Here is a 27731-nt window from a genome sequence, read left to right as displayed (position 1 = left end):
ATGGCACTCGGATTCAATGAGGTGTTTGAAAGCAGGATGTTAGAAAATGAGAACATGGTGGTGGCTCACCTAAAAGTCAGTCTTGCTCCATGACTTGTGAACAGTGAACACTGGCTATAAACAGTGCCTGGTGAGGTGCATAAGAACAAGACAAGCCTGTGTGACTTTACTCTGTAATACTCTGCCAGCATTCATTTTTTGTTTCCAATTGCATCAGCTCAGGAAGGATATTTGGTATTTAGTTGTCCTCAGCAGATTTCTTGTCTATGAGCTTACCTGTTTTCTCCTTGAACCTGTGTAAGTTTTTATGATCAGTAAGAAATTTCACAGGTCTGCTATGTGTTGCAGAAAGCATCAACTTTGTTTATTCTAAACCTCCTCCTTATATTCAGTCATACCACACTTATTAGTGGTATTATAATTTGCTGCCCTCGTGTGTTTCTCTGCAAAATCACCTGTGGTAATCTAGAGCTATCACATTGCATCTCAGTCATCTTTTTATACGTTGCATTTGTTCTTTGTACTGCAGCTGTTCAATACTTTCATCTTTGCTGCTTTTCTTTGAGCCTTTTTAATTTCTACTATCTGGTTTTTGAAGTTTTGTGTTCAGAACTGCCTAGAGTATTTGAGATGATGGCCTATTAATGTTTGAATGGCCTTTGCCTAGGCTTAAGTGTTTTACTCCAGTAAAGCTATTTTTCACACTTAATTATGATAGTTCGATATGCTGACAGCATGCCCTGTATGTTGTTCATCTTCCCATCTTGAAAAGGATAGAGAAGCTTAAAAACTGCAAATATTTTTAAAGGACTGTTTTTTGATACAGCTAACTGAGAAATTGAAGTGAACTTTGGCAACTATACAGAAATCTAAAATGTACTATGCATAAAACTATGTTGATGTATTAACTTTCTTCTAGATTCTTAGCTAGGTCATAAATGAGGCAACACACCAACTAGAAGTCAGACTAAACCACTTTTTTTAATTATGTGAGTAAATATGCTGAAGTGCTTGAAACCACTGAATCCAGCTTCCTATTAATGTTTGTGATACTAAATCGGATACATAAGGTTGAGTATTGATTTAAATTTAAGCTGCAGTAAATGCTATTAGTTATTTATTGGGAGTGGCACATTTTTCTGAAAATGTACTCTTTCTATCTTCAGCTGTACGTACTGTTGGCTAACAACTTCAATTCTTTGTTTAGCTCATTGCAGAAGAATTCAATCACAAAATCTTCCAGAAGTTTGGACAACATGCTGCACCAGGTAAGTAAGTGTGTAAAGTGCTTTTGCTTTCAGCACTGGCAGGGTGCTGTACGCGGCTTTGTTTTTCTGTTGGTTTTGGTATGTTCTTATACCTGATACTAGAAGTTTCAGGAAGAAAGAGGGAAGCATTTTAACTCCCTCCCCTGGGGAGCTGGGTGTATGCAGGGTACAAATGATGCAAATACAAACTGTGGTCCTGTGATATTTTAGTTGAGCTTTTTCCAGTTGCAGCATGCTATGTGTCCAGAGTTTAAGGAGACAGTGAAGACTACAAATGCAGGAAATAATTTATATCTTGCTACTGAACATTTTTTTTTCCCCTTAGTAATGAGAAATGGGTGATGAGAAATATCATTTCTTCTAAAAAGGTGAGAGGTTTTGTTAGAGATTCCTGGATTAAGCCCTGACTTCAGCCCAAAGCAGTAGAATTTCTGCTACTGGTAGCAAACTAGATAGTGGTTCATTTTGTCAAGATGCTCTTACCTTACTTTGTTTTCCTGCATTAGTTTACCTTTCTTTTCCTGGACTTTTTTTTTTTTTTTTTTAATTATTTCCTCATAATTACTTGAAGCTGTGCAAGTGCTTTGGTGTCTTTTGGTAATGTTCTGTAAGTGTTTCACTGCTGTCTTGCCATTCTGTAGTAAGAGAGCCCTGCTAACACAGAATCAAATCCACAATATTGGCGAATGTTTAGAAACCCTCCAGGGAAAACTTTATCCCTGAAAGCCACTGAAGCTCTTCCAGAACTCATCTTCTGCTGACATTAGTGTTGCAGACCAGCGTTGTTAGTGATGGGAAGCATGGTCCTCCATTCTATTAGGAAAACTTTTCCCTCTGTCAACTGGATAATAGAGCATGGCAGCTGAAAAAAACTTCAGTTCTCCAGTTTGAAGTGTTGAGGGTGAAAGGCTCAGGGATTGTGTTTTGCTGTTATCAAGCATGAAATTAAGACAAGCTGTTTTGAACAACTGGGTGTATTGCACTTGCGCATCAGCTCATGTGAACAAAATGTTAGCAGTTTGCCCATTTTCCTCCCGCTTTGCTGTTCCAAGGTCTTGGGAGAGGGAAACATGGTACACTGGCTAGCCTGGATTGCTGTAAAAGAGGGTTGGGTGTTCTGTTTGTTGTTTTACTTTGTTTTTCTTTTCATCTTAGCTAAAAGACCAGCTCAAGAACAAATATTGGCTTCAGTTGCACCAGCTCAGAAAATTACCAAACCTGCTGCAAAATATGGAGTGCCTTTAGTGATGAGGAAGCCTTGTGATGTACCTAAAAAGCCTAATGATAAGAAGCCATTGGCTAAATCTAGACAGGTAAGAAGCTGAATTACTTAAACTGTTCTGCTCATACCTTATTTAAATGCTATGAAAGTATTATGTATTCCTTTTCAAAAAGTCTTTTATGTGGAGACATGCATCTGCGGAAAAAGTAGTAGTTCAGACGCTTGGTTTGCTTTATTACTGGTTTTTTGTTTGTTGGTTTGGTTTTGTTTGGTTGGTTTTAATAGAATGATTTTTGTATACTGCTACTTTAGCTTTGGGTTTTAATTCCACTGCTGAATTAAATGTGCTTTGCATGTTTTCATTTCCTTTGTTGGTGTTGACCACTGTAAGACATATGGAAAGTCTGTCAGGTATGCCAAGGTCATTGGCACTTGGTAAGAATCTTTACATTTTCAAAAAATAGAAAGCTTTTTTTAGTCATTCTCAAAAATGTTGTCAGCCAGACCAATTGTGTAATTGGAAGAGGAGTTTCCTGGATTTAATTTAATGAGCTAATTAGATACAGTTTTCTGTATACCTTCGTATGGTATTTTTGATCTTTCTTCCAGTTGCTTTCTCTATTGTCCTTATTACATAAAACTTTTCTTCCCTCCTTCTCCCCATGGGACTTTGGGCAACTTAATACTGTTGTCTCTATGCATCTGTCAAATTTGATAGGTGGATAGAAAATTTGACTTATAAATTATCCTTGAGGTTCAAAAATTATTGGAGATTTAGGGAAAAGCTCATTGATCCCAAAGCCTTGTTGTCTTGCGATACACAACTTGAAAACTTAAGAGGAAGGGAACGGAATACTTGTGTGTGTTTATGAGACTGTGAGGTTTTTATGTTTTAAGGCTTGGTTGTGCAACAATCTGCTAGTCTGCACTTTATAATCAGTTTCACCCGCTAACACTGATCTGACTTGCATAGAGACTCAAAGTGGCAGGGTAGAGACTGAGGAAATACCTTCTTGCTGCATCCAAGAAGTCAGTAGCGCTGCAATTCTAAGAAGTAGCCTGTGTGGATGCTACCTAGTGACAAGGCATAAGATGCAGAATAGAAATAACGGCTACAGCGTAATAAAAATGTTCTTCTCTTTGCTGTTGTTCCAGAGTAGTTTGAGCTTGCAGCTTTCAGCTGGCTTTTCAGAGGGGCATTTAGCATCTCCTGTATTTAGTGATACTGCATTAAATCGCTGTAGTTTAACTATGTTGACTTAAGTCTCTAAAGGCTTCTGTCTTCTGAAATAGTTGAAGTACTCATTTCATAGGATTTTAGGTTGCCAGAAGAAAATATAATGAAAGTCTCTGTGTTCTAGTATAGTTAGAAAAAAAAGTTATAATAGTAACCATCACTGTTTTGAGAAGATTAAAGTAAGCAGCATGGTTTATTATATACAGCTGCTTCTTTGTATCAGGTATTCAATAGTGGCTGCGTTCTTTTCTTCCATAGCTAAAGAGAGCTTTGATTAGTTACCCAAGTGAAGGAGCCTAATGATAACATAATAAATCTGTTCTTTAAATAAGAGAATCTTAATATCTAGGGACCCTCAAAGACGTATAATGGGAAAAGATTGTCATGCAGAATGTTATTGCTGGAGAAGAAAAATTAAGACAAAACAGACTTAAAAATCACTGCCTTCAGCTTTCGAGGCAGAGCTTTTAGCAGAGGATGAGCAAGTACAGTAGCATTTACCCCTATATCCTAGCAGTCCTTTTCATTTAAAACCTCTTGAGTAATTATTTAAAACCCCATTTTGGACGTCCTAAGTTGTGGGTTTAAGATACAATTTTATTTTATTTTTTCTGATGACAATTTTTCTCACATTCTAGCATCATGCCATCTAATTTGAAGTTTCACCTTTTATCCAGGCCTTTCCAATGAAGAAAATGAATCCAGGGGAAGAAAGGAGGAAAATGTTTGAGGTATCATGAAATCATCTTAATTTTCAAACTAAGCAAAAGCTAAGTCCAGAGCAAGAATGACGAAGTAAAACCTTCAAACCTTTCCTCCTTATCTATCTTTTCCAGACATTATGTAACAGTGATTTTCTTAATCTTCATGGACATGTATCAGCAGTTGGAGCATTAACCTATTTTGATAGAGACTTGATAGATCATGGCTCAGTAATAAATACCAAATTATATGCTTACCTTTCAGGAACCTTCAAAAAAGAAAAGGTTAGAATTGCCTGAAAAAGAAAAACGCCAAAGAGATCAGGTAGACAAGATTCTTGAGACTGTTTTTCCACCCATAGTAATTTTAATGAAATGGCATGTGGTGTGGTGTGTTATCTGTTGCATACAAATACGGCATAGTCAATTTCCCAGTTACTAAAAATATTTAATCCTTACACATTGCAGATCAGTTTACCGAAGGCAGATGAAATGAGAAGATCAGAAAAAGAAAGGGTAAAAAATGTTTAAAATGTGTTAATAGTGAAGTTCAATTTTTACCTAGTGATTCCTTGAATTTTGTTTTCCTGTATTGTTTTCTTCTTCAGATGGAACGAATAAACAGAGCCAGGGAACAAGGATGGAGGAATGTGCTTGGTTCAGGTGGAAGTGGTGATGTTAAGGTTGGCAGCAGATGCAGAAATGTGGTGTAGTCTGATCCCCCACCTCTGGTTATCTGGCATGGTCTTCTCTTTTCAGAAAGATCTGCTCTTGGAGGTCAACTCTTGGGGCTGCCCATTATTAAGCGGTGGATAATTTAAGAGAAACTGTGTAACAGATTCTCTTCCCTGGCTTTTTGGAGATCATGTGCAATTTTCATTTTTAATACTTAACTAAATTTCTGAATCTCTTCCCTTTCTGTCAGTAACGGTTTTCATTCACCACTTTCTTTTTTCCACTCCTGCTTTTGCTACTTTTCCTGTGCTGAATCTGTGCATGAACAGCTTCTTTCACATTCAAGTTTGTTCTTGAATTCTTTTGTTGAAATTTTTTTCCAGGTTCTCCTAATATGATAATGGGCCTCTTCCCCAATATTAAACACCTGCTTCTAAGCATTCATTGTTGTTTAGCAACATAAATTGTTTAGGAGGGAGAGGGGGTAAAAAAATCATAAGTACATCTAATTCTGTTTTCTGAAAGCAGTAAACTCTTTAGCTGTTCACTTATTACATAATCTGATTCCTATGACAGTTTCTTTTCTGCCTGTTTGTGTGTGTCGTAGTTTTATGAAAACATAACTATTCTGGGAAATAGTCTCCTGAACTTAGTTGAATATAAAGGTCTGTGTACTTTCATCAGACAGAGCCAGTGCAGGAATTGCAAGTATTGCTGTGTAAATCTGTCTGACAATGGAAAATGAATTAAAACACAGCTTTTTTTTTGTGGTGGTAGGGAGTCTTACAAAAATACTTGGCCTTCACAGGTTTAGTAGGGCTTTTGTAAAAAAGCTCTGATTGAGCAGTAGAGTCAACATGAATAGAGGTTTTATTTTCTGTTTATTTTACAAGAATATGAAGAATATATTGATCAGGTTTCAGTAACTGCTTATTAAATATATTATTTCAAAAGAGACATCATCTTTGGATGTGTGCCACACATCAGATAATAAAGCATATTTGAAAGCAGACTGAAGCATACCAGACTTTAAAAACTACCACGTACCAACCTAATGGAAAGAACCAAAACCTGTCATTTGCTTCCTATGCCATCCTTCTGTTTCTCTCTCAGGATAAAACTGACAGGCACCAATACAAGCTTCCATACAACACAGTAGATGAGCATTGTCACGTTTGGATGAGAGCTATGTACCTGAAAACAATCATGTTTCTATTATATGTATCATAAGGAGCTATTGACAGATTTTGAGCAACTGAAATTCGGAATGTAAGCTAGATTCTACTGTCAAATATAATCTGTTCAGGAACTTCTAAGTAGGCAATCATAAACCTGCCACATCTGCAATCACCTATTTGAATTTATTTAAAATACTTAAGACCACACTGGAAGGAATATTGATGCTATTGTTCAAACAAATTCCATAGATTAACTACCATGGGCTATTTGACTGCTTCCTTCAGGTGCAGACGGAACATTTTTATGCATGTGCTGACAACCTTAACCTTGTTTTGCCAGTTTCACATTTTCTGCATCCATCCTTGGCTACTACTGTACACAGCTGCTTGCAACATTTTTTTTTTTTATTATTTTCACATGAAGGTTCTGTAGGAATTCTACTTCTTTGAGCATGACAGATAATTTGCATGAAACAGTAGCTTGTTCCCCAGATCTGAGCTTTAGTAGGAAATAATCTTAATTCTGGTGGTAAAACCAAATTATAGGTTAGTAATGATGGTGATCCTCAGATAAATCTGCACTTAATGCCGCTCACCAACCTTAGAAGTGTGCTTAACTGTTTCCAGCTTCATGAAAAAAGTGGGGGTTTGTTGCAGAACATATTAATGCTCTTATTTTTCTGATGAATTGAAGATTGAAAGGGCTTGTTAAAACCAGAATTTGAGGTTTCCACCCTACCCCTTTTGATTTCCAGGCACCTTATTATGGCGGTGGAGGTGGTGCTGGTCCTTTTCCTGTTTCTTCCAGAGGACAATATGAACACTATCATGCTATTTTTGACCAGCTGCAACAACAACATGAAAACATTAGAGTAGCTGAAGAGAGGGCAGCCAAATTGAGGGCAAGACTACAAGGCCGAGAAGCTCTTGAAAGGTACATCTGCGTTCCATTAGAAGTTGCATGTGGTCTGCTTCAGACGAAAGTAATGAAAGTTGCTGTACGTATTTATCTACAGAGGAATTCCACCTGGAATACGTCCAGGAGTTCCTAAGGGGCCTGCAGGTCATCACCATTTACCTGATGCTGGTGCAGTTAGGAAAAAAATGAAAAGATTGAAGGAGGTGTCTAAACAAGCCAATGCAAACAGGTTGGACTGTGATAACCCATATGTCCCTATGTGTTAGATTCTTGTTCTGTGTCGTTTCATTTACTAGTTGGACATGTTTCAAAATTACATTTAGCCATTGGTACTGTGCTGTCTGTTTGTGTGTTAGTCCTTCACAGACTGCAATTCTTCTAGAACCAATGGAAACCTTGGCTTCCCCAGTATCGGAAAAAATGGATTACTATCAACTGTAACTAAACTACATTTCAGCCAAAATTCTTGGCTTAATGCAGTTGCAGATAACATTATAAGCCTCCTCCTTTGCTTTTTTCATAGTTACGCTTTCTGTGTTTCCTGCCAAGATGCTTCCATCTCATGCTGGCTGCCTTCTCTACATCTCAGTGTTTGACTGTCTAGCATAGAAGAGTGTCTCAAATGCTCCCAGAATCTTTAGTTACTGCTTATTCGTAAGTGGAAAACTCCTAGGAGTTTTCCTTGTTGAGATGCAAATGTCAAGTGTTAGAATGGTGTGCAGCTTCCAATTTGGTGATACTTATTCATTGCAATTACCATAAACTGAATATTTTATATATAAAAGGATTTCAAACAAGCATTGGGGTGTTTTTTATTTTAAATTATTTCATTCTTTCAAGTAGTTTCTTCAAAACTTCTTTGCTCTTCTTCAGATCTGTTACTAATTGCCCAAAGAACCATGTCCGCACTTGTGATCAGTAAATGGGAAAATACCTTTTTTTCTAGAAGTTTAATTCATGAGTGTTTCTAACTTTCCTAGAGGGACAAATTTTCTCATGCATTATTTAAACTTCTGCAAATCCAGTGATGTATGCTGTGGAGGAAGAAATAGATGGAGATAATGTTAAGAAAAGGAAGTGGCCAAAGAAAACCTTTATTCTTCAAAACTAATTCAGTTTTATGTTTTATTATGATATATTTTGCCTTTGTAGATATTTTTCTATTTTAAAATTTATGACAATAACATTTAACACTGATGTTACATTTTTGCAAGCTACAAGGTATATTTTGGTTTTTATAGTCATTTGGGCTGTTGTGAGCTAATTAAAATTCCTCCTGGTACAGCCCAGTACTGGAAGGTGTATTTTTACCAGCTGATGTAGATGCATATTTCCATTCTCTTCTATTTATTCTCAGTGCTTGGCACAAAGTGCCACAATTTTTATTTTTTATTTTTTTTCATATTTATAAACTGGATTACCTTTAGCCTTAAATTGAGGTGCCATTTCTTACCATTTAAAATGTCGTAAGTATTTGTACTTTATCATTATCTAGAAGCAATTTCATTTTCATAGCTAGCTTAGTAGTACTTCTCTCCTGCATTTTATTCTTTCAGCTGGAGATGAAATATGAAGATAAGCATTCAGGATGTTTAGATCACCAAATTTAAATAACTGCAATTTTCTTAAGGACAGGTAATTTAGAGTGTATGTTAAAGAAGTGGAGAAATTCTCAAGTTGCAATCTTTCTGATTACACTACCACAGCTAATGTAGAGCTAACTATATTCAACATCAACCATCTTTAAAAAAATGTCTCTTGGACAGAAATGCAGCCCAGAAGAAATCTACTTAAAATGTTTTAGCTAAATGTGTCACTCAGCTTGAGAGCAGGGAAAATCATTTTCATAAAATTTAGTTGAAATAAGTTTCCTGTGAATTTGGTTTGAGAGAAATAGGTTTGGGTAGCTTTGCATGGGAAGCACCTCTGCTGCGACACTGTCAGCTGTTATGGTGTGGGTTCAGGCAGATTTCACTATCCTGCTGTTAAGTTCATATGCAGTGAACAGTTAGAGTAAAAATCTTGTAGTGAGTCAAATACGAAGATCATCAAGTGTTTGTTTCTTTACCAGTACCACCACATGGATCATCTTGCCTTTTCAGAGGAGCTGCAGTGTTTGTTTTATTGCATCAAAGTAGTTTTATCTCCATCTACCTCTTAACAAATTGGAGCATATGAAAACATTTCATTTCCTTGTTGCTTGGGGGAGTGATGAGGGGAGAGAAAAGACAAGATGCAAGGATATTTAATTAGTGTGCTGATTCATTTATGAATTATTAGCAATAGCTCCCTTTTTTCCAAACTGATTCTTTAACTGTCTCAGCCTGTTTGGTTGTTACTATATGTTTATTCCAATTTCTTCCTGCCTGTTGCTGGACCCCCACAGTCAAACAGGGCCAGAGGAACTTTGGAAAAGGGGTTGACTCATCATTCTACCATTTGTTATAATATCTTACACAACTTCAGTGTTGTTTGTTTGGTGGTGGTGGTGTTTGGTTTGGTTTGGTTTTGATTATTATTAGAAAGCTTTCTCTGAGTTCACTTATAACCAATTTGTCAGAAACTGCTTCACCTACAAAACAATCCTTTGTATATTCTAGAAGACTTGCCAGATACTCAGTTACAGTAAAAACAAATAAAAATCCCCTAATATCCCCCCAAAAGGAGTTGCTGGAACACTCTTAGGAATACTAGCACTGTACTAATTGTCTAAGTGGTAGAAGCTTTTAGTCCAAACGTAGGTCAGCCTTACTGACTAGCTCATGGAATGAGTTCTTGCTCACTGATGAAGGAAACCTGAAAGGAGTCCTCTTTTTCACGAATGATGACAATAATGAAACAAGCTGAGACATTTTCAGAAATAATCACACTGAGATCATGGTTTGACTTTTGTTTTTGGCTTGATGACCAAGGTCTAGAAGGACAACATGGTATTCTGTTGTTTGTTTGTTAAAATTGTTCTTTTAACTTAGTTGAGCCTATTTTCCTCCATTTTGTAGAAGTCTGGCTTGTATTTTGGCTGATGAAAGGCATTTTTTGAAGATGCCTTACTCATAGAAAGTTACTCTTTTTTGTGTGTGTCTTAGAATAAATGTGGGTGGTGGTTGGGTGTCGTGTTTCAGAGACTTTCATCTTGCTATGTTTTGTAATTACTCAGGCATAAAGGATGGATAGCTGCAGATAGAGCAAAGCAAGTTGAAGAATTCTGGCAACGGAAGAGAGAAGCCATGGAAAACAAAGCTCGAGCTGAGGGACATATGGTATGGAATATGGTCTTCCTATATATATTACTGTTTCAGCATGCTTTATGAATCTTTGAAGTAGCATCATAACCATAAAATGCTGGCTAGTTTCCTTAAGTGTTAAAAAAAAAATTAAGAATGGGAGGTAAGTTTTTTGCGTTGTTTATTGATTTTATTAAAATGTTGCTGTGCAGTACATTTCTCATTACTGTAAACTTACTAACAAAGGTTACTAAATGGTTTTGCATGTGTCTTACTCAATATGGTGAATTTTAGAAGTCATTTACTTTTTTCCCTGTTCATAGCTTTAAAGTTTTGATTAAAATTAAACTTCATGTATTACTCAATAGCTTGAACCTAAAATGAGGTTTGATTAAACTGATACACTAGTGTGTTTTATAAAAACACATCCTGTTTATGAAGAAGGTATAAAGACACCCATCTTTATCAAGGTTGATGTTTCCAAAACCTTTACTCTTTAGAGATTAGCTAGTGGACAGAAAATGTCTACTAGTTAGCTAGTGTCACAAAATGTTCTTTCTTCTTATGCTTGCAATTCTAAATTCAATATTCCTTTAGGAAGTTTGTTTTGCAGTAAAAAATATCTTGGAAATTACTCATTCACACTAGGACTTTGTGTGGTTGTACCGGGTGTTTTCATAATGTGGAGAGTTCTGCTTTTTGAGTGGTTCTCCACACTGTTCTTACAGAACCAAGTCACAATACCACTGTTAGCTGCTGAAATTACACTGACAGTGCTGGCTTTGCAGTGAGGTGAGCCCAACTGCAGATGTATAGAAGCATCTACTGAGTTATATCTGAGTATCAGATCATGATTTACAGCCAGGTCTTTGTTTCAGAGATTATTTCACTTACAGTAAGCAATTCTTAGATACTTTGATTCACTGCTTTGGTGGTGAAGTATCCTGATATTAGTATAGATGTTGCAAAGTATGAATCTTCCTCTTCAAAGCTCGTTCTGGTGTTTTTAAAAAAAACTTCCAAGACCAGTAAACTTGAAAAAATTAAAAATTTTTTTAAAACTGCTTCTTCTTAGGTGAGTCCTTGGTAGTACCTGCTTTCGTTTTGTTCTTGACTTTGTTGGCATTAATATAAACGTACAAGGTCAATTAATGCAAGATACCCAAGTATTCAGGTTAATATTTCTGGGGTTTCTCTAATATATTCAACTGAGCCTACATGTTTTATTTTTAACTGGCTGCTGTAATAAAACAGGGAGGTTACTGACCAGTTGTAAAGTAATTTCCAGATGCTTAAGGTGCAGCTCGAAGCCAGGGTTCCAAATTCATGTACTATCATTTGCCATTGACAGCAGATTTTCTTAGCAACTTTGTTCTGTTTGTACAGGAAAATTATTTGACTAGTTGGCAGTACTCATATAGGGATGGGACTATTGCCCAGACAATGATGATCTGAGAGGAGAAATTAGTAGGAATCATAAATTAATATGCAGCTCTTTGTTGTGAAAAGACTTGTAAATCAAATGACTTGCACTGAGTTAGCCTGCTTCTGTTGAATATAGTTGCTATCAATTTTAATTTTCAAGTGGCAGTCTAAAGTTTGACTCATTAGGTGAGTTGATGATACTTTCAGTCATCTATTCTTAAGACAACTGCAGATCTAATTTGCTACTCACTGTAGCTGTGTGGCATTGCAAGACATGGAGTCTTGGTATTTGAAAATTTTAGTATAGGCAGATAAGTAAAAGTTTACAATCTACAGAAAGAAAATCAGTTCTCAAAAAAAAAAAAAAAAAAAAACCAACCCAAAATCTTGCTTCCAGTTTCTTTCTGTTTAAGAGCAGCAATATAAATATCCATAAGTTTGAAAATACCTAAACCAACTTGAATGCTAAAAGGAGCAATGAGTTGACCTCAGTAGTGCCAGTTAGCTTTTGTAAAGCTCAGGAACATGCGTTAATAAATAAAAAATAAACCCAAATACTTTCTAAAAAGGTGAATATAGATAATATTCCTTTCCACTTTGTATGATTTGGTGGATTTGGTTTCTTATAAGTGAACAGTTATTGGATAAAGCAGATAGTTTTACTGCTCCAGCCACCTTAAATTTGATACCATTAAATGGCAAACAGGGTACACTGCAAGACATGGCAGATATCTATGGAGGCAGGCCCTTTTCTGCAAGAGGAAGGAAATCCAGAAACAAGGAGGAAGAGGTATGCTTGCCGCATGTTTGCCACTTTGCTCATCACACAAATAGCACTATTTTGACCTTGACTGTGCCTAGTTTCCCTGCATGGTTCCGGCTGTGAACAAAATAAAAGGACTTTATGCATTCCTAGGAAATATTTTACTGTATGAAGTTCTAGACTTCAGGTGTGTTTGTGGTGTTGGTGTGTTTTGGGGTTTTTCTGGTTTTGGGTTTTTTTGTTTTGGTTTGGTTTTTTGGTTTTTTTTGTTTTTTTTTTTTTTTTTTGAAACATCAAGTTGTCTACATCAGTCTGTCTCAGCGGTTCTTGAATGTGCATACATACAGATGTGACTTGGTGTATCTAATCCTGTTGTGATAAATATAACCATTTTTAGCCTTCAGTGATATAAAATGAGATTATAGCTTAAAACTGGGAAACATACATTCCAGTTAATTTTCATTAGATGAGAGTTTTTCTGGAGATTATTAAATGCTGCTATGGTGATAGTAATAGTATGGGGTTGGGTTTTTTTTCATCCATCTTATTTTTTGGTGGAATTTTACGTATTTTTAAGTTCACCACACTGGGCACAGTTTCAGTATAACTGAAACTTATTCCAATTCTTTGCCTTAGGAGTATTTGGCAAGATTAAGACAGATCCGGCTACAAAACTTTAATGAGCGTCAACAGATTAGAGCAAAACTTCGTGGAGAAAAGGTTGGTTTGAAAAATAAGCTTAAATACTTATGGAAGGTGGCTGTGGGATGTATTCTTATATTTCTGAGGGAAGACTTTCTCATAGGCAGTTTTAGATATATAGCCACATATTTTTGACATTTGATTCTGTTCTACACTTCCACCTCTTCCAGAATATGCAAAATCTGTTTGTTACTTCAGTGCTGGTGGTGCAACTCCAGTGCTTGTAAACCAACAATGTTTTAAAACCAAGACAACATAAGGTTACATCTGAATTTTACAGTTAAATTTCTCATCAAACCAGCACATTTCTATTTATTTGCTTTTAGTTACAGGAACTTCTTTAGATTCCACTTTTTGACAATGCTTGCACAGAATGCATATGAAGCAATTCTTTTCATGCATTCTGTAGATGTTTGTGTTGAAGTTGGATCTGCTGACATGAACTCAATTTAATTAATACACTTTTTTCAAACCTCACTTTTCTGAAATATGTTCATAATATAACAAAACCAAAATAATACATTCATAAAGTACATTCAGAACAAGCACTGCTTAAGATGTCAAATGAATAATCTAGGGCATACTTGGAAGCAATCCATTTACTTGTTTTAAAAAGTTTCATTTGAGAGGCAATCTGTGTAGTCCAGAGTTTGTTTCCATCTTTTCATTAACCTGCTGTATGATCTTGTACTCATGTTTGTTCTTCCCCTTCCTGTCTGTCTTAATAGAGTGTTTGGATTTTCTCAAGTGATTACCTGCTTATATATTCATGTTCTACTTTGTGATTTCAAACTAGAGAAATGTTCCTGCCCTGCCTTCCCCTGCACCTTTAAGCACCCACATTAAGTGCTTTCATGCATCCTATGCATAGTGAGTAGATGTAGAAAGTGCTATTCTGTTTCTTTGGATCACTGTCCCAGCTGAAGAGAGTTCTGCCTTGGTATAGGTTTTGGAGGGTTTTTTAATGCTAAAATAATCTGGGGGATTTGTGTATTACTGACTTTTTCTGTGTGTATCTCACTGATGAGATTCAAGAAAGTCAAACTCAATCACTTAATTGAGGTGCAAAAATTCTTTAGTACATCGAAGAGGAACCCATGCCCCTTTAAATGTAAAATGAATTGTCCAGAGCAAGAGTCACGTATGTTTCTACCTGAGAAGACTATACAAACTTCGTAAGATATCCTAGTGGCTAAGTCTGGCATAGGACTAACATGGGCTGTTCTCGTAAGTTTGTCTTGAGGAGCGTGAGAAAAATCAAGGTCTTGTGAGTCTATGAAATTACTGTGGAGGCTGGTCAGTGAAGTTTATCTCTAGTACTGACTCACATAAAATGCTAAACTGATGGATCATAAGCCCATGTTTAATCTTAATTGCCCACTAAATAGGCCTTCTAAATAGTTTTTGTTTTAAATAAAAGGTCTGCACAAGTTGGTCACAAACACTGAAAAGCTCCTGTCGAAACCTCTGTATAGCTCTGTTGGTCTGTCCTGTAAATAGGAATATGCAGAGGCCACAGAAAGAAGTAAGAGAGATTGAAAAAGGAGATTTCAGAGGTAGACATTATACAGTCTTACTTGTTACCATATTCCTCCCTCACCCATTCCACCTTCTTTGGAGCACATACAGTGGAAGAAGCTGGAATTCCAAAGCATCGAACTTTCTTGTACACCTTACCTGCAGAGCACGCAACAGTAATGAGAGGTGGCAGGTGAGAGCCCAGCATTGTTAGGTCATTTCCTTTGCAACATTAGACACATTACTTTATTCCTGGCTTGTAAAAGCTTCATATCTTTTAAAACTACCACCCTGACCCACCCCCGATCAGAACTAACCAAATAAATAAGAAACTCTCACAAATCTCAAAGATGAAGTTCTGTCCAAGTAGACATTACATTAGGGTGAGGAGTTACCTAGTGAAATCATGACCTGTGTTAGTCAAAGTCAGTCTAAATGATCCAAGTAGGCGCTTAATCACTCAGCTTTTAAATACAGGAATTGGTGATAATTCTCTGGGGAATCTTACTTTGTAGAATGAAGCTGCCAGTTCTGATGGACAAGAATCAAGTGAGGAAGCAGAACTGAAACGCAAGAAGATAGAAGTACAGAAGGTAACTGCAGGAAGGGAGGAGATGGAACTTGCTGTTTTCAGATTTATTTTGTATCTATAAAGTTTCTTATACTTTATTTTACTATAAATAGTATTATAGTTTGTTCATACATCTGCTACAAGAGGTTCTTATTTTAACTGTATCAAGGTAACAACTCTGGTTTTATCTCAGGAATTTTAAAATAAGTTGTGATATAGTATACCAAGTTTTAGGATTTATTCCTATCCCTGCCTTTGAGATTTATCTCTAGGTTAGCTTTAGTCCTAAAGGCAATTTTGTATGGCTTTCATACCATTTTGATACTGAAAGGGAAAGTAAGATGTACCTTAAATAACAACTGTATTTGATTTAAAAGAATAAAGGAAGTCAAAACTGCTAACATGTGCTGGCGTGGGCTACATGTGGTTTGGAATGTGAGCTGTATACCCCTGTAGTGAAGAACATTTAAAGCAAAGGTGTTTTACAGAAATTCTGTTGGATTGGAACTTTGTTCCCCGTGGTGTTCTTACATCAATAACTATCTCTACCATACAATCCATAGCAAGTATTAATCTATTCTGTGATTCTTTTTTTTCCCCCCATCATCTGTAAAGTGCCATGTAAAAACCAGCTAACCTTATGCCTAGCCTTAAAACTAGAGGTGAAATGACAACTGAAGCTTTTTGTGTTTATATTAGAGTAAGTTTGTGAAGTTTAAACTGAATATTTAATATTTTGTGATTAATGCATTTTGCTTCAAAACAAATTTTATGCACTGAAAATATAACCATGCAAATCAAGAAATGTAAGTAAATTTTGAGGAGTTGCCAGTATCTTCAGCATAGAAGATCAGTTGTTACACTTGTGTGGTGAGTTTGATTGTCGGTGTGGAGTCCTCCCTTCACAATCTATACAGTAATAAGAGAGAAAGGAAGATGAAGTAATCCAAGAATGTGTCTTTTTTGGAATGTTCCATGAAGTGGGGTACTAATACTTTTTATGATTTCAAGTTGGTCATTTTTTGCTTGTTTGTTTACTATAGGCCCAAGCAAAAGCTCGAGCCGCAGTTCTGAAAGAACAGTTAGAGCAGAAGAGAAAGGAAGCATATGAAAGAGAGAGAAAAGCCTGGGAAGAACATGTAAGAAAATAAATGTTACACACAGTCAAAGTATGTAGTGCCATATCTTCATATAACTAAAATCCTATCCTGTGGTTTTTTTTTTTTTTTCAAGCTTACATAACTGTTTTTCTTAAACTGAGGAGAACATCTGTCAGTCAGAATTCCCACATAAGAAGTCTAATCTTAAGAATACTTGAATGAAAAATTTGGTTCAAGAATTTAAGTACATCAAACCTAAGAATCATTAGGATCACCTTAAGTATTTTATTAATGATCTGTAGCTTAGCAAAGTGTACTCAATCATACAGTCATAGAATCAACCAGGTTGGAAAAGACCTTTTAAGATCATCAAGTCCAACCATTACTGCAGGACTGCCAAGTCCACCACTAAACCATGCCACTAAGGGCCTCATCCACACATTTTTTTGAACACTTCCAGGGACGATGATTCCACCACTGCCCTGGGGAGCCTGTTCCAATGGCTGACCACCCTTGCAGTGAAGAAATTTTTCCTAACATCCAGTCTAAACCTACCCTGGTGCAGCTTGAGCCTGTTACCTCTTGTCCTATTACTTTTCACTTGGGAGGAAAAGAGACCAGCCGTCTCCTCACTCCATCCTCCTTTCAGGTAGCTGTAGAGAGTGATACGGTCCTCCCAATCTTTTTTTGTGTCTCTGTGCTATGGAGTGACAAGTCCAGCTACTAATACATCACTACAAAAAGCAGAAGGTGAAGCTGATAAAATTGAAGGAGTTCACATGTGCAGTTAGCAGGTGTCTTTTGTTTGAAAACATGCAGCATTATTGTCCTTTTCTAAAGTTTACGTGAGTATATCTGGTCATACTGTGTTTAATCTGCAAATTCTTGAAGTTAATTTGTTGATTTTAATTTTTTTTTTCTTTTAATCTATACAGCTGATAGCAAAAGGGGTTAAGAATCCTAATGTGCCTTTTCACATGGGAGCTGCAGAACATAGTCCTGTACATGGACCACAAGAGCCTGAACCAGCTGTTCCTAAACCACAACTTCCAGCAAAGCCCAGTACACCAGTCATCTCCATGACTTCTGCTTTGAAGGAAGTTGGTGCGGTAGGTACTTCTGCTAAGAGGGTAAAATTAATTAAAAGAATTGATTTGAGAGAGAATAAAAAGGTTTTAGAGATAATTTTTCAGTATTGAAGTCTAATAATATTTTAAAGATTTTTATTTTTTTTTTTCTGACATACTCTTCTACTTTGTATTTCATGCTTCTTGAACTTAAAGGATGAAAATGTAACTGCTATCCAGGAAGTTGAGGAGGAAACAAAAAAGCCAGGTTTTGCAATGCAAGTATGTCAAGTTGTATTCAGTTTCATTTATTTTTCTTTACCTTTTAAGAAAGGTACTATTTTAAGTGATATATATATTGGCCGTTATTTCAGAATAAACGAGAAATACTGAGAAGATTAAATCAAAATCTTAAAGGTCAAGACGATGAGAAAGGAAAAAAGGAGTGTCAAAATATCTCTGAATCAGCTGGGTCCGAAGATGGAAAGGAACAACAAGAAGGTGACCAGCCAATTCTAGGAGATCGCAAGAAATGGAAATCTGGAGCGTCTGAATTGGTAGTTCCTCTAGCTCAGTTAACAATGGAAGATTCGCTCTCTGGAACAGACCGTAAGTACTTTTGCTTGTCACCATGATATTAGTAAATCCAGTTTATCATGTGTAGTGTCTGTTTTTATAAAGCGAGTACTCTTTAGTATTATCATGTTAGCACTCCCGTGTAATCTGCCTCTAAGTAATGAGTGGTTATGTATTCCCTTGGATAAGGAGTAAGGCACAGGCTGAGGAATTAAATGGTTCGCAGGAGATTCAACAAATAATTTCCTAATTGCAACAGTTGCCTAATTAAATGTATGTTTACTTTCTCTGAGCTTTCTTTGTAAGTGCCATTTAAATGGGCGCTAATTTAACAGAAGGAATAAAAAGCACTTCAGATATATGCAAGTCTTAAAATAAAAACTGAGGATTTCCTCAGTTTGTATCTGTTAATTCTGTTGTACCCTTCTTGGCTTTTTTTCTTTAAAATCAAGCCTGTATTTTCCAATTTTCTGTCTTCTCTGGCTTTCTGGGTGGAAGGCTTCTTTCCTGGGTTTAATGTGTCATATTAAGGGTCTGTTTCACATTGTAGAAATAATCATTAAGAATTGTGACAAGCTTATTTCATAGCATAGTAGTTTTACACAGTATGTTAAAAGATCAAGAAACCTCTTTTGCTCTATTCTTCATTGCTTTATATCATCTGTTTTCCTTGGAGGGAGAAATAATAGAAACAAATGTGAAAAGGATAACAGGACAAAAGACTTTCTAGTTTTCCATTTCAGGTAAAGTTAAGACCACCTCATGCTGGTTTTAAACAGGTTGTATTTTTTCATTCTGTTTTCTTTTGGAGCACCTGAATTGCTGAAAAGATGTCCTGCTGCTATTAAGTTGCAAATGTTGATACTCCTGTTATTAAATAGAATTGTCAGAAAAAAACTCCAGACTTAAGAGCCCGGTCTTTAGGCTGTCTGACATGCATTGAGGTGAAATGAGTTCTGGCTTTTGTAGATTTTAGTTTTGTGAAGGTGGTTTGTTTGTTATAATGAAAATGAATAGAAGTTTCTAAAAATGTCTTTATTTATGTTTGTGTCCCAACAGGTCAAACTCTGGGGGAAGTAATCAAGTTAGATATTGGTGAACCCCACAGAAAAGTGTGGGGCAAAAGCCCTACTGATTCAGTCCTGAAGATCCTAGGAGAAGCAGAGTCACAGCTACAAACTGACTTACTTGAGGAATTAGATGTAATAAGTGGTAAGCGCAGCTGGTAATTATCTGCGCTGCAAGTGCAGGGAGTGCCAGATTGCCACTTAGTCTACTGAGAACAATTTTGAAGTTACAGGAGCATATTCTATCCTCACTCTAGCTTTCCACTTCTGGGTGTTGCCTCAGTTCTAAATGTCAGCACAAAGTAATACTGGAAGACACCAAAATATTTCAAACTCGGTGAAGTGTTAAGAAACTAAGAAGGATGTGCTTAAAGAGAAGGATTTTCATTTTGTTGAGAAGTCTTGGAATTTGCTTATTGATAGAAACAATTCTGCTTTTCAAAAGGATGTCATCAACTGAATATTGGATTAGATAGGTCCTATAACCTTCTTGTTAGCATGTTTCTTAGAATGTAAGTGGATTTTTTTTTCTTTTTTGGTCCATTCTTGCCTTTTTTTTTTTCCTTTTCAAGGGCAAGAGGACTTAAGCTTATTCCAAGTATAAACTTGTACTAATGATAATGTAGCAAGTAGAATTAACATTTTAATATTTCTAGCTTTTCATAATAGTTACAATAAAAGCATGCAGACTTTTTTATTCTGTTTTCCTTTAAAGCAACCAAAATTCTCAACTTTCATTGTAGCCACATTGTAGTTTATTACCAAACTGTGCCAAAACACTGTTTAAATAATAGCGTAATTTTGTGTTAGGTACTGCAGAACTTCTTGAAGGAGGTCATCAGTGCTCATCAGAGGAGAAGGAAGAGAAAGCTTTTCCTACTGTTGGAGCTCAGTCTTCAGTACCAGTCGGTGTTACAGAGTCTGACATGACTATACCAGAAGAATCTCAAAATGCTAGAGCTACTCGGGTGGAGGGCAAACCTGTTATGCTGGCTGGTAAGTAATTTCATTAGTAATTCTCATTACAATCTGTTTTCTAGTTCAGTGAAGGAAGTAATGATCCTGTATACTTTTATATCTTCCCATAAGTAATGTGCAGGTTTTTATTAACGCCTCCTAGGTAGGACCAAGTGTTTTCTGTGCCTATGTTGTAAATTGATTCACTAACGTATTTTGTAAATTTCCAGAAACTTTTTTTGTGTGCTTATAGAAAACTCTAGAACCCAAGTGGAGTTCTAAAGTGCTTCAAATTTTTTGTTGGTGGGGAGGGGGAGATTTGTTTGTTTCTCCCCATCAATTGTGCTGGAATCTTTTCCCCTATATGATAACAGCTCTGTGCTGACATCTGGCAGAATGTTATTGAGGTTTTTAGAAGACAGTTTGTTGGAGTTTTAAGACAGTCTTCTTGTATAAGGAATACACTTTTATCTGTGGGGTTACAAAACTTCAGTTGTTTCTGCAAAATGCAAGAAATCGTTAAAGCTGAAGGATTTAAGTGTAATCTTTAAGATGTATATTCTCTCCTGTCCCTTGTTTGATTGTGATTCATTTTAAATGAGGTATATGACTTAATTTTAGAGCCTGATGATTTGGAAGCAGAGATGTTGGAGGAAACAGAAGATAAAAAGCACCAGAGTAAGGAGAGCAAGAAATTTCCCATCACTGTTAATGAAGTGTGGGTAAAAGAGAAAGAGAATAAGTAAGTACTCTCTTCTTGTGATCCCGCGCTCTCTAGTTCAAACAACTAGCTTCAACTGAGTAGGATTTACATACATGAGTTAAAATGTTATGCTTAGTAAAGCTTCACTCTTGTCGGCCATGTTAGTTTTACTGCACTTGGTGACTTTTTCAGTGGACTAACGACTATTTTTTACCTGGTGTTTCCTCTGGATGTGGTATTTTATAATAGGGCACCACATGAGAGAAGAGATGAGGCAGCTGCTGAGAAACTAGTGCTTGACAAGGTGCAACCACCAAAGGAAGCTCCAAAAGGTCAGTTGAAGTCTTTTGTTTATTACAGCTGGCAGCGTGGAGTACTTGAGCCATCCAGTGTCACTTCCTCACTCACCCCAAAAGAGCAGGTTCTCTGTTTTCATTTTTCTTTTTTAGTTCATACTTCTAAAAAGCAAATTTCTGATAGATTAGGAAGACAAATGGTGGGTGTTATTTTTCCTGCTTTAGAAGGAAACATGTAGTAACATAGCCACACTGTGCGTAGATGAACAGGACAGTGGCCAACACTGAAACTTAAAAGTGAATGTCAAGATTCTGAGTGTTACATCCTTTTAAAATGACTATTTAAAATCTGATTATTTACTTAAAACTGTTGCTTTATTTATCAACATCTCAAATTAATATTGAGCTGCAGCTTGGAAAAGAAAAGGTTTAAGCAGCTGCTAATGATAATCTCATCTTTATTGCATAGAAGAATTGCTTGCTCTTGGAGATCTTTAGCTTCAGAAGGTCTGCATACAGAAAATGCATTGTCAAGTATCAGTGATACTATTGCATCTATTTATGGGTGGCTTAAACTAGGGTGTTTTTTTCAGTGTTTGGGCAAATTATGTTGAGGTAGCTTTGAAGAAATCTAGTATAAGGCAAGAAGCAACATGAAAATGGATGACACTGCAACTTCAGGCATGGACTGGATAAGTGAGAAGCTAGAAGGCTTGAGAACACAACAGGCTATAGCCAAGGGCTGCATGTTCCTAAGAAGTTAAAATAGGAGAAGGAGATTTTAATACTTCTACAGTGCTATCTATTTTCTCCTTTAATTATGCAACAGAAATTTAGTTTAGTTTTATTCACTTTAGTTACCTTTTACTTAAGAGCTTGGCGGTTTTAATCTATTTAAATTTGTAATGGACTTGCTTTTACCACATCAGAAACTTGTTCCAGTGATTCTCTGCAACCTGAACCCTTATTCCAGAGGGTAATACAGCCCACAGCTATACCAACAGACTCGCCAGTTCTGTCAGCTCAGTCTTCACAGGAAGAGCCTTTTGTACCTCGTTCACGTTCCATATCACCAGCAAAAAATAAAGGGAAAAGTTCATTGCTGATTGGACTTTCTACAGGGCTTTTTGATGCAAATGACCCAAAGGCAAGTTTAAAAAACTAAAAATAAATACCTGTTTTTCTATAGTAATATTATTCTAATTTTTTTTGTTGTGGCTGAATGAGACCAGAACAGATGGCATAACTGTTTTGACAGGTGCTTGTGTTTGTCTAGCTGTGTCTGCCCTGCAGTAGGACTGCTGTGTTCATTCTATCAGCAGGACTTGCACAGCAGTGAGAGCCTCCGGTTTCACCGTTCAGCATTCTATGTCCAGGTGTTTGTGGAGGAGTGCCACCACTTCCCTGGGACAACTGAGGGAGTTCATAAGGAAGTTCCGAACTTCCCTATCTGCTTTCTCCTTTTTGTGCAGTTTTTCAGACTTACCACTACCTTGTCATCATAAACATACACACTGAACAGATGCAAAGGTATCTTGTCATTTCTTGCAACCAGGTAATTGGGTTTTTTCCTGCAGGATTTAACCAACTAGTGCAGGTTCTGGCTGTGAAGCAGGAAAACTGAAGAAAGAGGGAATGGAACCAGCTGCTTTCTTGAAGGCGTTTCCTGACCAGCTACGTAGGGTTGAGTGGCACCTCAGTCTGTGAAATGAACATAGGATGGTGGAATGTGGTTTTGATATGAGTTTAAAATGTTTGAAGTACAGTTATGGAAACAGTAGATGAAGCAGACTTCTTAAGTTACGTGCAATACTTGCCTGGGTTCTAAAGTGGAAAGTGCATAAAAGAGCAGCCGCTTTTTGGAGAATCAGTGGTGGCAAGGACTCTGGAAAACTGCACACCTGTCTTGTGATGAGTCAATATGTAGTAAAGGATTTCCTGGATGGTGGAATGCCGGATAAGGAAGAATGTTTCTTCTTTTGACTCTCAGCCTTTTTGTGAGTGCATGAAGGAAGTTGCACTGTGGATGACTGAATATTAAATAGTACCTGTTGGTTGATGCATAGCTAGGAAGCATGATATCAGGGATAGTGCTGTTTACACATGTGGGAAAATAAGGCTTATTGACAAGCTTGCATCTGTTCTCATAGATCTATGTAGTCACCTGAATAGATTTTTTTTCTCTAATTTTGATTCCTCAAGAGTTAGTCTGTCATTAATTTCCCTAGTTTATGAAGCTATTTATCTGGCAATTGGACAATGATTTCCGAAAAGCTAACTTGTGAGCAGGGGGAAAATGAACATTCTTTGTATCCTTACAGATTTAGAAAGTAATGGATGTGCTTTATAATTAAGTTCTTAAGTGTATCAGTATGAACTGCTTTGGTATGCAATTGCATATATATATTATTTAGCTAATGCAATGTTATTTTTCTTTTGGAAAGTAATGAATAAATCTGCACAAACCCAGGATCTGTATGTCAGTTCTGATGTCCTTAAAGCTTTTCAATCACTGTAACCTGCAGAGGCAGAAAGAATGCTTTTCTTTTAGCTGAGAGGCAAAATACAAGATCTCAGATTTTCAACAGCTAGAGTATCTGTGCTGGACACACTGTTATTTTGAAATTGGTCTACAAATGAAAAAGGACGAAGTCTCATGTTCAAGTATTTTGTAACCTCAGGCTGTCTTTAGTATTGTTACCAAACAGGCTTTCTGTTGCCTTTGCAGCTGTTGAGAACATGTTCACTCCCGGATCTTTATAAGCTGTACAGAACCTTAGTCGATGTTCCCAGCGTAGCAGATGTGCAGCATGAACATAATCTTGAAATAGATGATACGGAAGATGAGCAAGCTAAAGAAGGACCCTCTGATTCTGAGGATATGTGAGTGCATCAAGTTTATCAAGTATTTCTACAGGCACCTTAGATCCAGAATATTTTTATTTACACATTAACAATTACACACAGTATACCAGCAGGGGGATTTTACCCAAACTTTTTAAATCCTGTGTTGCATCGCCATTTACTTTGAGCCCCGTTCCAGAGAATTGAGAAGCTAATGGGATGTACTGCTTACAATAGCTGTCTGGATTTTGCTCGCATTCCATCCAGTGTGCTGTTCCATCTGGCTTCTGCACCTTGTGTTCTGCTGAAGCAGATCAAAGTTGATGGCTACCACTCTTCTAGAAATAAAATTTTACTTTCTTGAATATTTCCTTTCTTTGTATGTTCTGGGCAACTCATCTGTCTTCTCTACTGTTATATTGGGACATCCTTTAAGTCCCTCAAAGTCTTTCAGGGGCTTCAAAGTCTGAGCCTGGCTCTTGACTATACCCTGCAGCTTGGGATCTGGTGTGCCTATTCTGACAAGATCTTAGATCTCTTTTAGTTCCAGGCACATTTTTATGTGGATTAGCAATGTTATACTTAACGGGGTTCTATAGCAGTGCACAAATACAAAGATTTCGAAGTTACGTTACTGTTACAGCACATCTTTTTACGATGTGGTATCTGTTTATCTAATCTCTATTCCCTGTGTCTTCCATGATACAGTGGTGTCAGTGCTTTAATCATGTTAGACTGAGGACACCCGTATTTGTGGGTCTTCCCCCAGCTACAGTGGCTTTCCAGCTTTTTGGCTTAACAAAAGAAATGAGCTCTTCCTACAGGGTTGGTCTTGTAAAGTATGAACTATGTAAATTTTATATCACTTTCCTTTAGTATGTTTGAGGAGGCAGATCCAGATTTGCAGGAACTCCGGGCCTCAATGGAACAATTGCTTAGGGAGCAGCCTAGCGAGGAATTCAGTGAAGAGGAGGAGTCCACTTTGAAGGCTAATGTCATCGAATGCATAACAAATGGTACAGAGCTGGACGAAGGAGATGAAAATAACCCCAGCAGTGAAAGTGGACTTAATGAAGAATGGCAATCAGGTAAAATTTGTTACATCTGTTTTATGAGTTATTTATTGATGTTAACAATTTGAACATGGAAGAATGTTTTTGCATTGTATACTTATACTGAAATAAAGCTCTAATTAATAGGTTTGATACAGAAGTTTAAAAATAATTCCAATAATATTTAGATTTTCTCAATGTTAAAGTCAACATCTAAGCAGCATTCAGTGTTGCAGATTAAATGTTGTCTATTTGTTAGGCAATGATTATAAGTCACTTTTTCTCTAGTTGTTTAAAACTTGTTCAAGGGAGATCAAAGACTCTGCACATCATATGTTTTGAATAATTCATGACTGCAATGTAAGAGTGTACAAGAAATGGCAGTTGACATGACTGGAGTATCTGGGATCCATCTTACATTACAATTAAGTAATTTAACAGGCAGTCAAAAGGAATGTGAAATTATTAATCTTGTTCTTAGCCCAAAATAGCTATTAATGCAGTCAAACCAAAAAAGAGACAGAAAAATGTATTACTGTTTTTAGAATTTTGCATTAGCTATACACAGTGGTATCCTGAAATCTCAGTTGTGTTTTTTAAATTCTGGTTGAAATATAAGCATTTCACTACTGCTGTAAAATACAGTGCAGTTAGAAATGTAGGCATAAAAAGATGTAGAAAATCAATAACTAATCTAAAACACAGGTTTTGTGTAATTTTGGTTTATTGATAACTTTAAAGAAACTGAAAATCTGTGACTATACCTGCAAGGTATTACCTGTATAATACATTCCAGTAAGTATTTTAAGATAAACTTAGGTGTAATCGCTTCTTTCATTTTTTGACAGTGCTACTGTTACACTCTGGTAACATACAATACCATCCGTTTCTGTGATCCTGCTGTTATTGCAAGCATTATGGTATTTGGTGTCAGTGTCCCACCTTCTGCTTTCACAGCATTTCATAAGAATTGCAGGTTTTATTTAGTTGGGGGCAGGAGGAAGGTCTTCAGACCTTGGGGGAACAGACAACACTCGAAACCAAATCTGATCAAGATCCAGAAGTTAAATAGAGGATTAGAAGTCATCTAAAGAGTTTTTAATCCATATACATTTTTCATTCTTTTTATTTCAATTATAGTTTCTTATGGATGTATTTGTTGATATTTTGAATCGGAAATATGGTTTGGTCAGGATTATACCTTACACTAGTCACACAGGAATTGAAAGTTCTTAATACTAACTTACAAAGTCTGTGACCTACCAGGCCATACTATGTATTTTTTTTTTAAAAGACTTGATAATATGAGCTCTAAAATCTAAGAAGTTGTATGTGTTTTCCCTGGGTAGGTAAGTCCTTTTATAATTCAAATATTTATTTAAGGAAGTATTTTTCTTGGGCAAAACCAGTTTGCACTTTATAATAGGATTTTACATAGGGATTCTATCTGATATTTTTAAATAGATCCTTTTCTTGTTAAACTTACTTAATGTTTGACTTACAAATAAGTTTGTAAGCTTTCTGTAGCCTATAAGCAAAATCATGTTGATTTCCCTCGCATATTGGCATACTGAATTTGCTACACAAAGGAGATGCACCCAGAAAGAATGAGGAACTGTGTAGCTAAATTAGTACTGGTTTTTTAGACTTGCTTCAAAGAACGAGATGCATCTCAGTGCAGAAATGAAATAACTGATTCTTAACACCTGTGTTAAGACAGCTGCTTCACAAAAGAGCTCTTCTCCCTAGCATGGGACAGCCATCAAATCCCGCACCAGTTCCACCTCTGTAATAATGTGGAATGTCTATATGGAACTTGACCTAACAACATCACTTTGCTAAATAAAAATCTGCTTTAAGACCACACCTTGTTTTCCTTCAGTACAAATACCCTTGTGGGGTTTTAAAGGAGATAGCTAGGTGCTTCCTATTTGGGATTCAGGATTTCTTTGCAGTCAGGAAAAGGGCTGTTCCTACTTCTTTGCAGTTGTCCAGAGCATCTGCCAACATTGCCTAGTGCTCCTAAGCTTACCTGCTTGCATTACATTTGGACATCTGTGTGGATAATCGAGTTTAGGGACACAGGAAGAGCATTGAGAATGTAGGAAAACAAAGCAGTTGTCACTGTTGCTTTCTTTCTTTATAGATAATAGCGATGGAGAGATTGCCAGTGAATGTGAAGAATGTGATAGCATCTTCAGCCATTTGGAAGAACTGAGATACAACCTGGAGTGTGAAATAGGCTTCGATAAGTTCATTGAAGTTTATGAGAAAATCAAGGTTTGTGGAAAATATGTTAAGAAACAAGTACCTAGGGCTGTTTACTGTGCCAGTGACTAACTGACTAGAATCAATGCTTATGTCTTTAGTCTCTTATTCTGTTTTGACACACTGAAATACTAACCAAGAAAATGCCATGCTATTGAATTAAAGAGAAACTTTGGGCTTAACCATGAATTGCATTTAGTAAATCTGAACTACTTAAATCTATACCCATTTTCATTTTGGCAACATGCATTGTCCTTTCTCCCAGGCTATACATGAAGATGAAGATGAAAATATTGATATTTGTTCATCCATAGTTCAGAGTATTCTTGGAAATGAACACAAGCATCTGTATGCCAAAATACTTCACCTAGTAATGGCAGATGGAGCCTACCAAGAAG

General features: G+C 36.6%; 1 protein-coding gene across 1 annotated transcript; it reads left to right on the top strand.

Annotated features, from left to right (window-relative positions):
• On the top strand, positions 1–27731 carry NEK1 (NIMA-related kinase 1; the record flags this gene model as incomplete). The annotated part of the gene is made up of 26 exons (XM_010020461.1): positions 1–75; positions 1208–1268; positions 2424–2581; positions 4405–4458; positions 4694–4753; positions 4897–4944; positions 5037–5111; positions 7037–7215; positions 7298–7429; positions 10358–10460; positions 12556–12639; positions 13249–13332; positions 15348–15425; positions 16447–16542; positions 17439–17612; positions 17787–17852; positions 17945–18179; positions 19206–19358; positions 20024–20209; positions 20792–20912; positions 21123–21205; positions 22099–22316; positions 23898–24052; positions 24890–25101; positions 27212–27345; positions 27599–27731. Coding segments are annotated over exons 1-26 (3157 nt in total), but the record flags the coding sequence as incomplete, so codon positions are not given.

This window comes from Nestor notabilis, unplaced genomic scaffold, assembly GCF_000696875.1.
Source record: "Nestor notabilis isolate BGI_N333 unplaced genomic scaffold, ASM69687v1 scaffold12948, whole genome shotgun sequence".
NCBI classification, from domain to species: domain Eukaryota; kingdom Metazoa; phylum Chordata; class Aves; order Psittaciformes; family Psittacidae; genus Nestor; species Nestor notabilis.
This window is presented reverse-complemented; position numbering and strand designations above follow the sequence as displayed.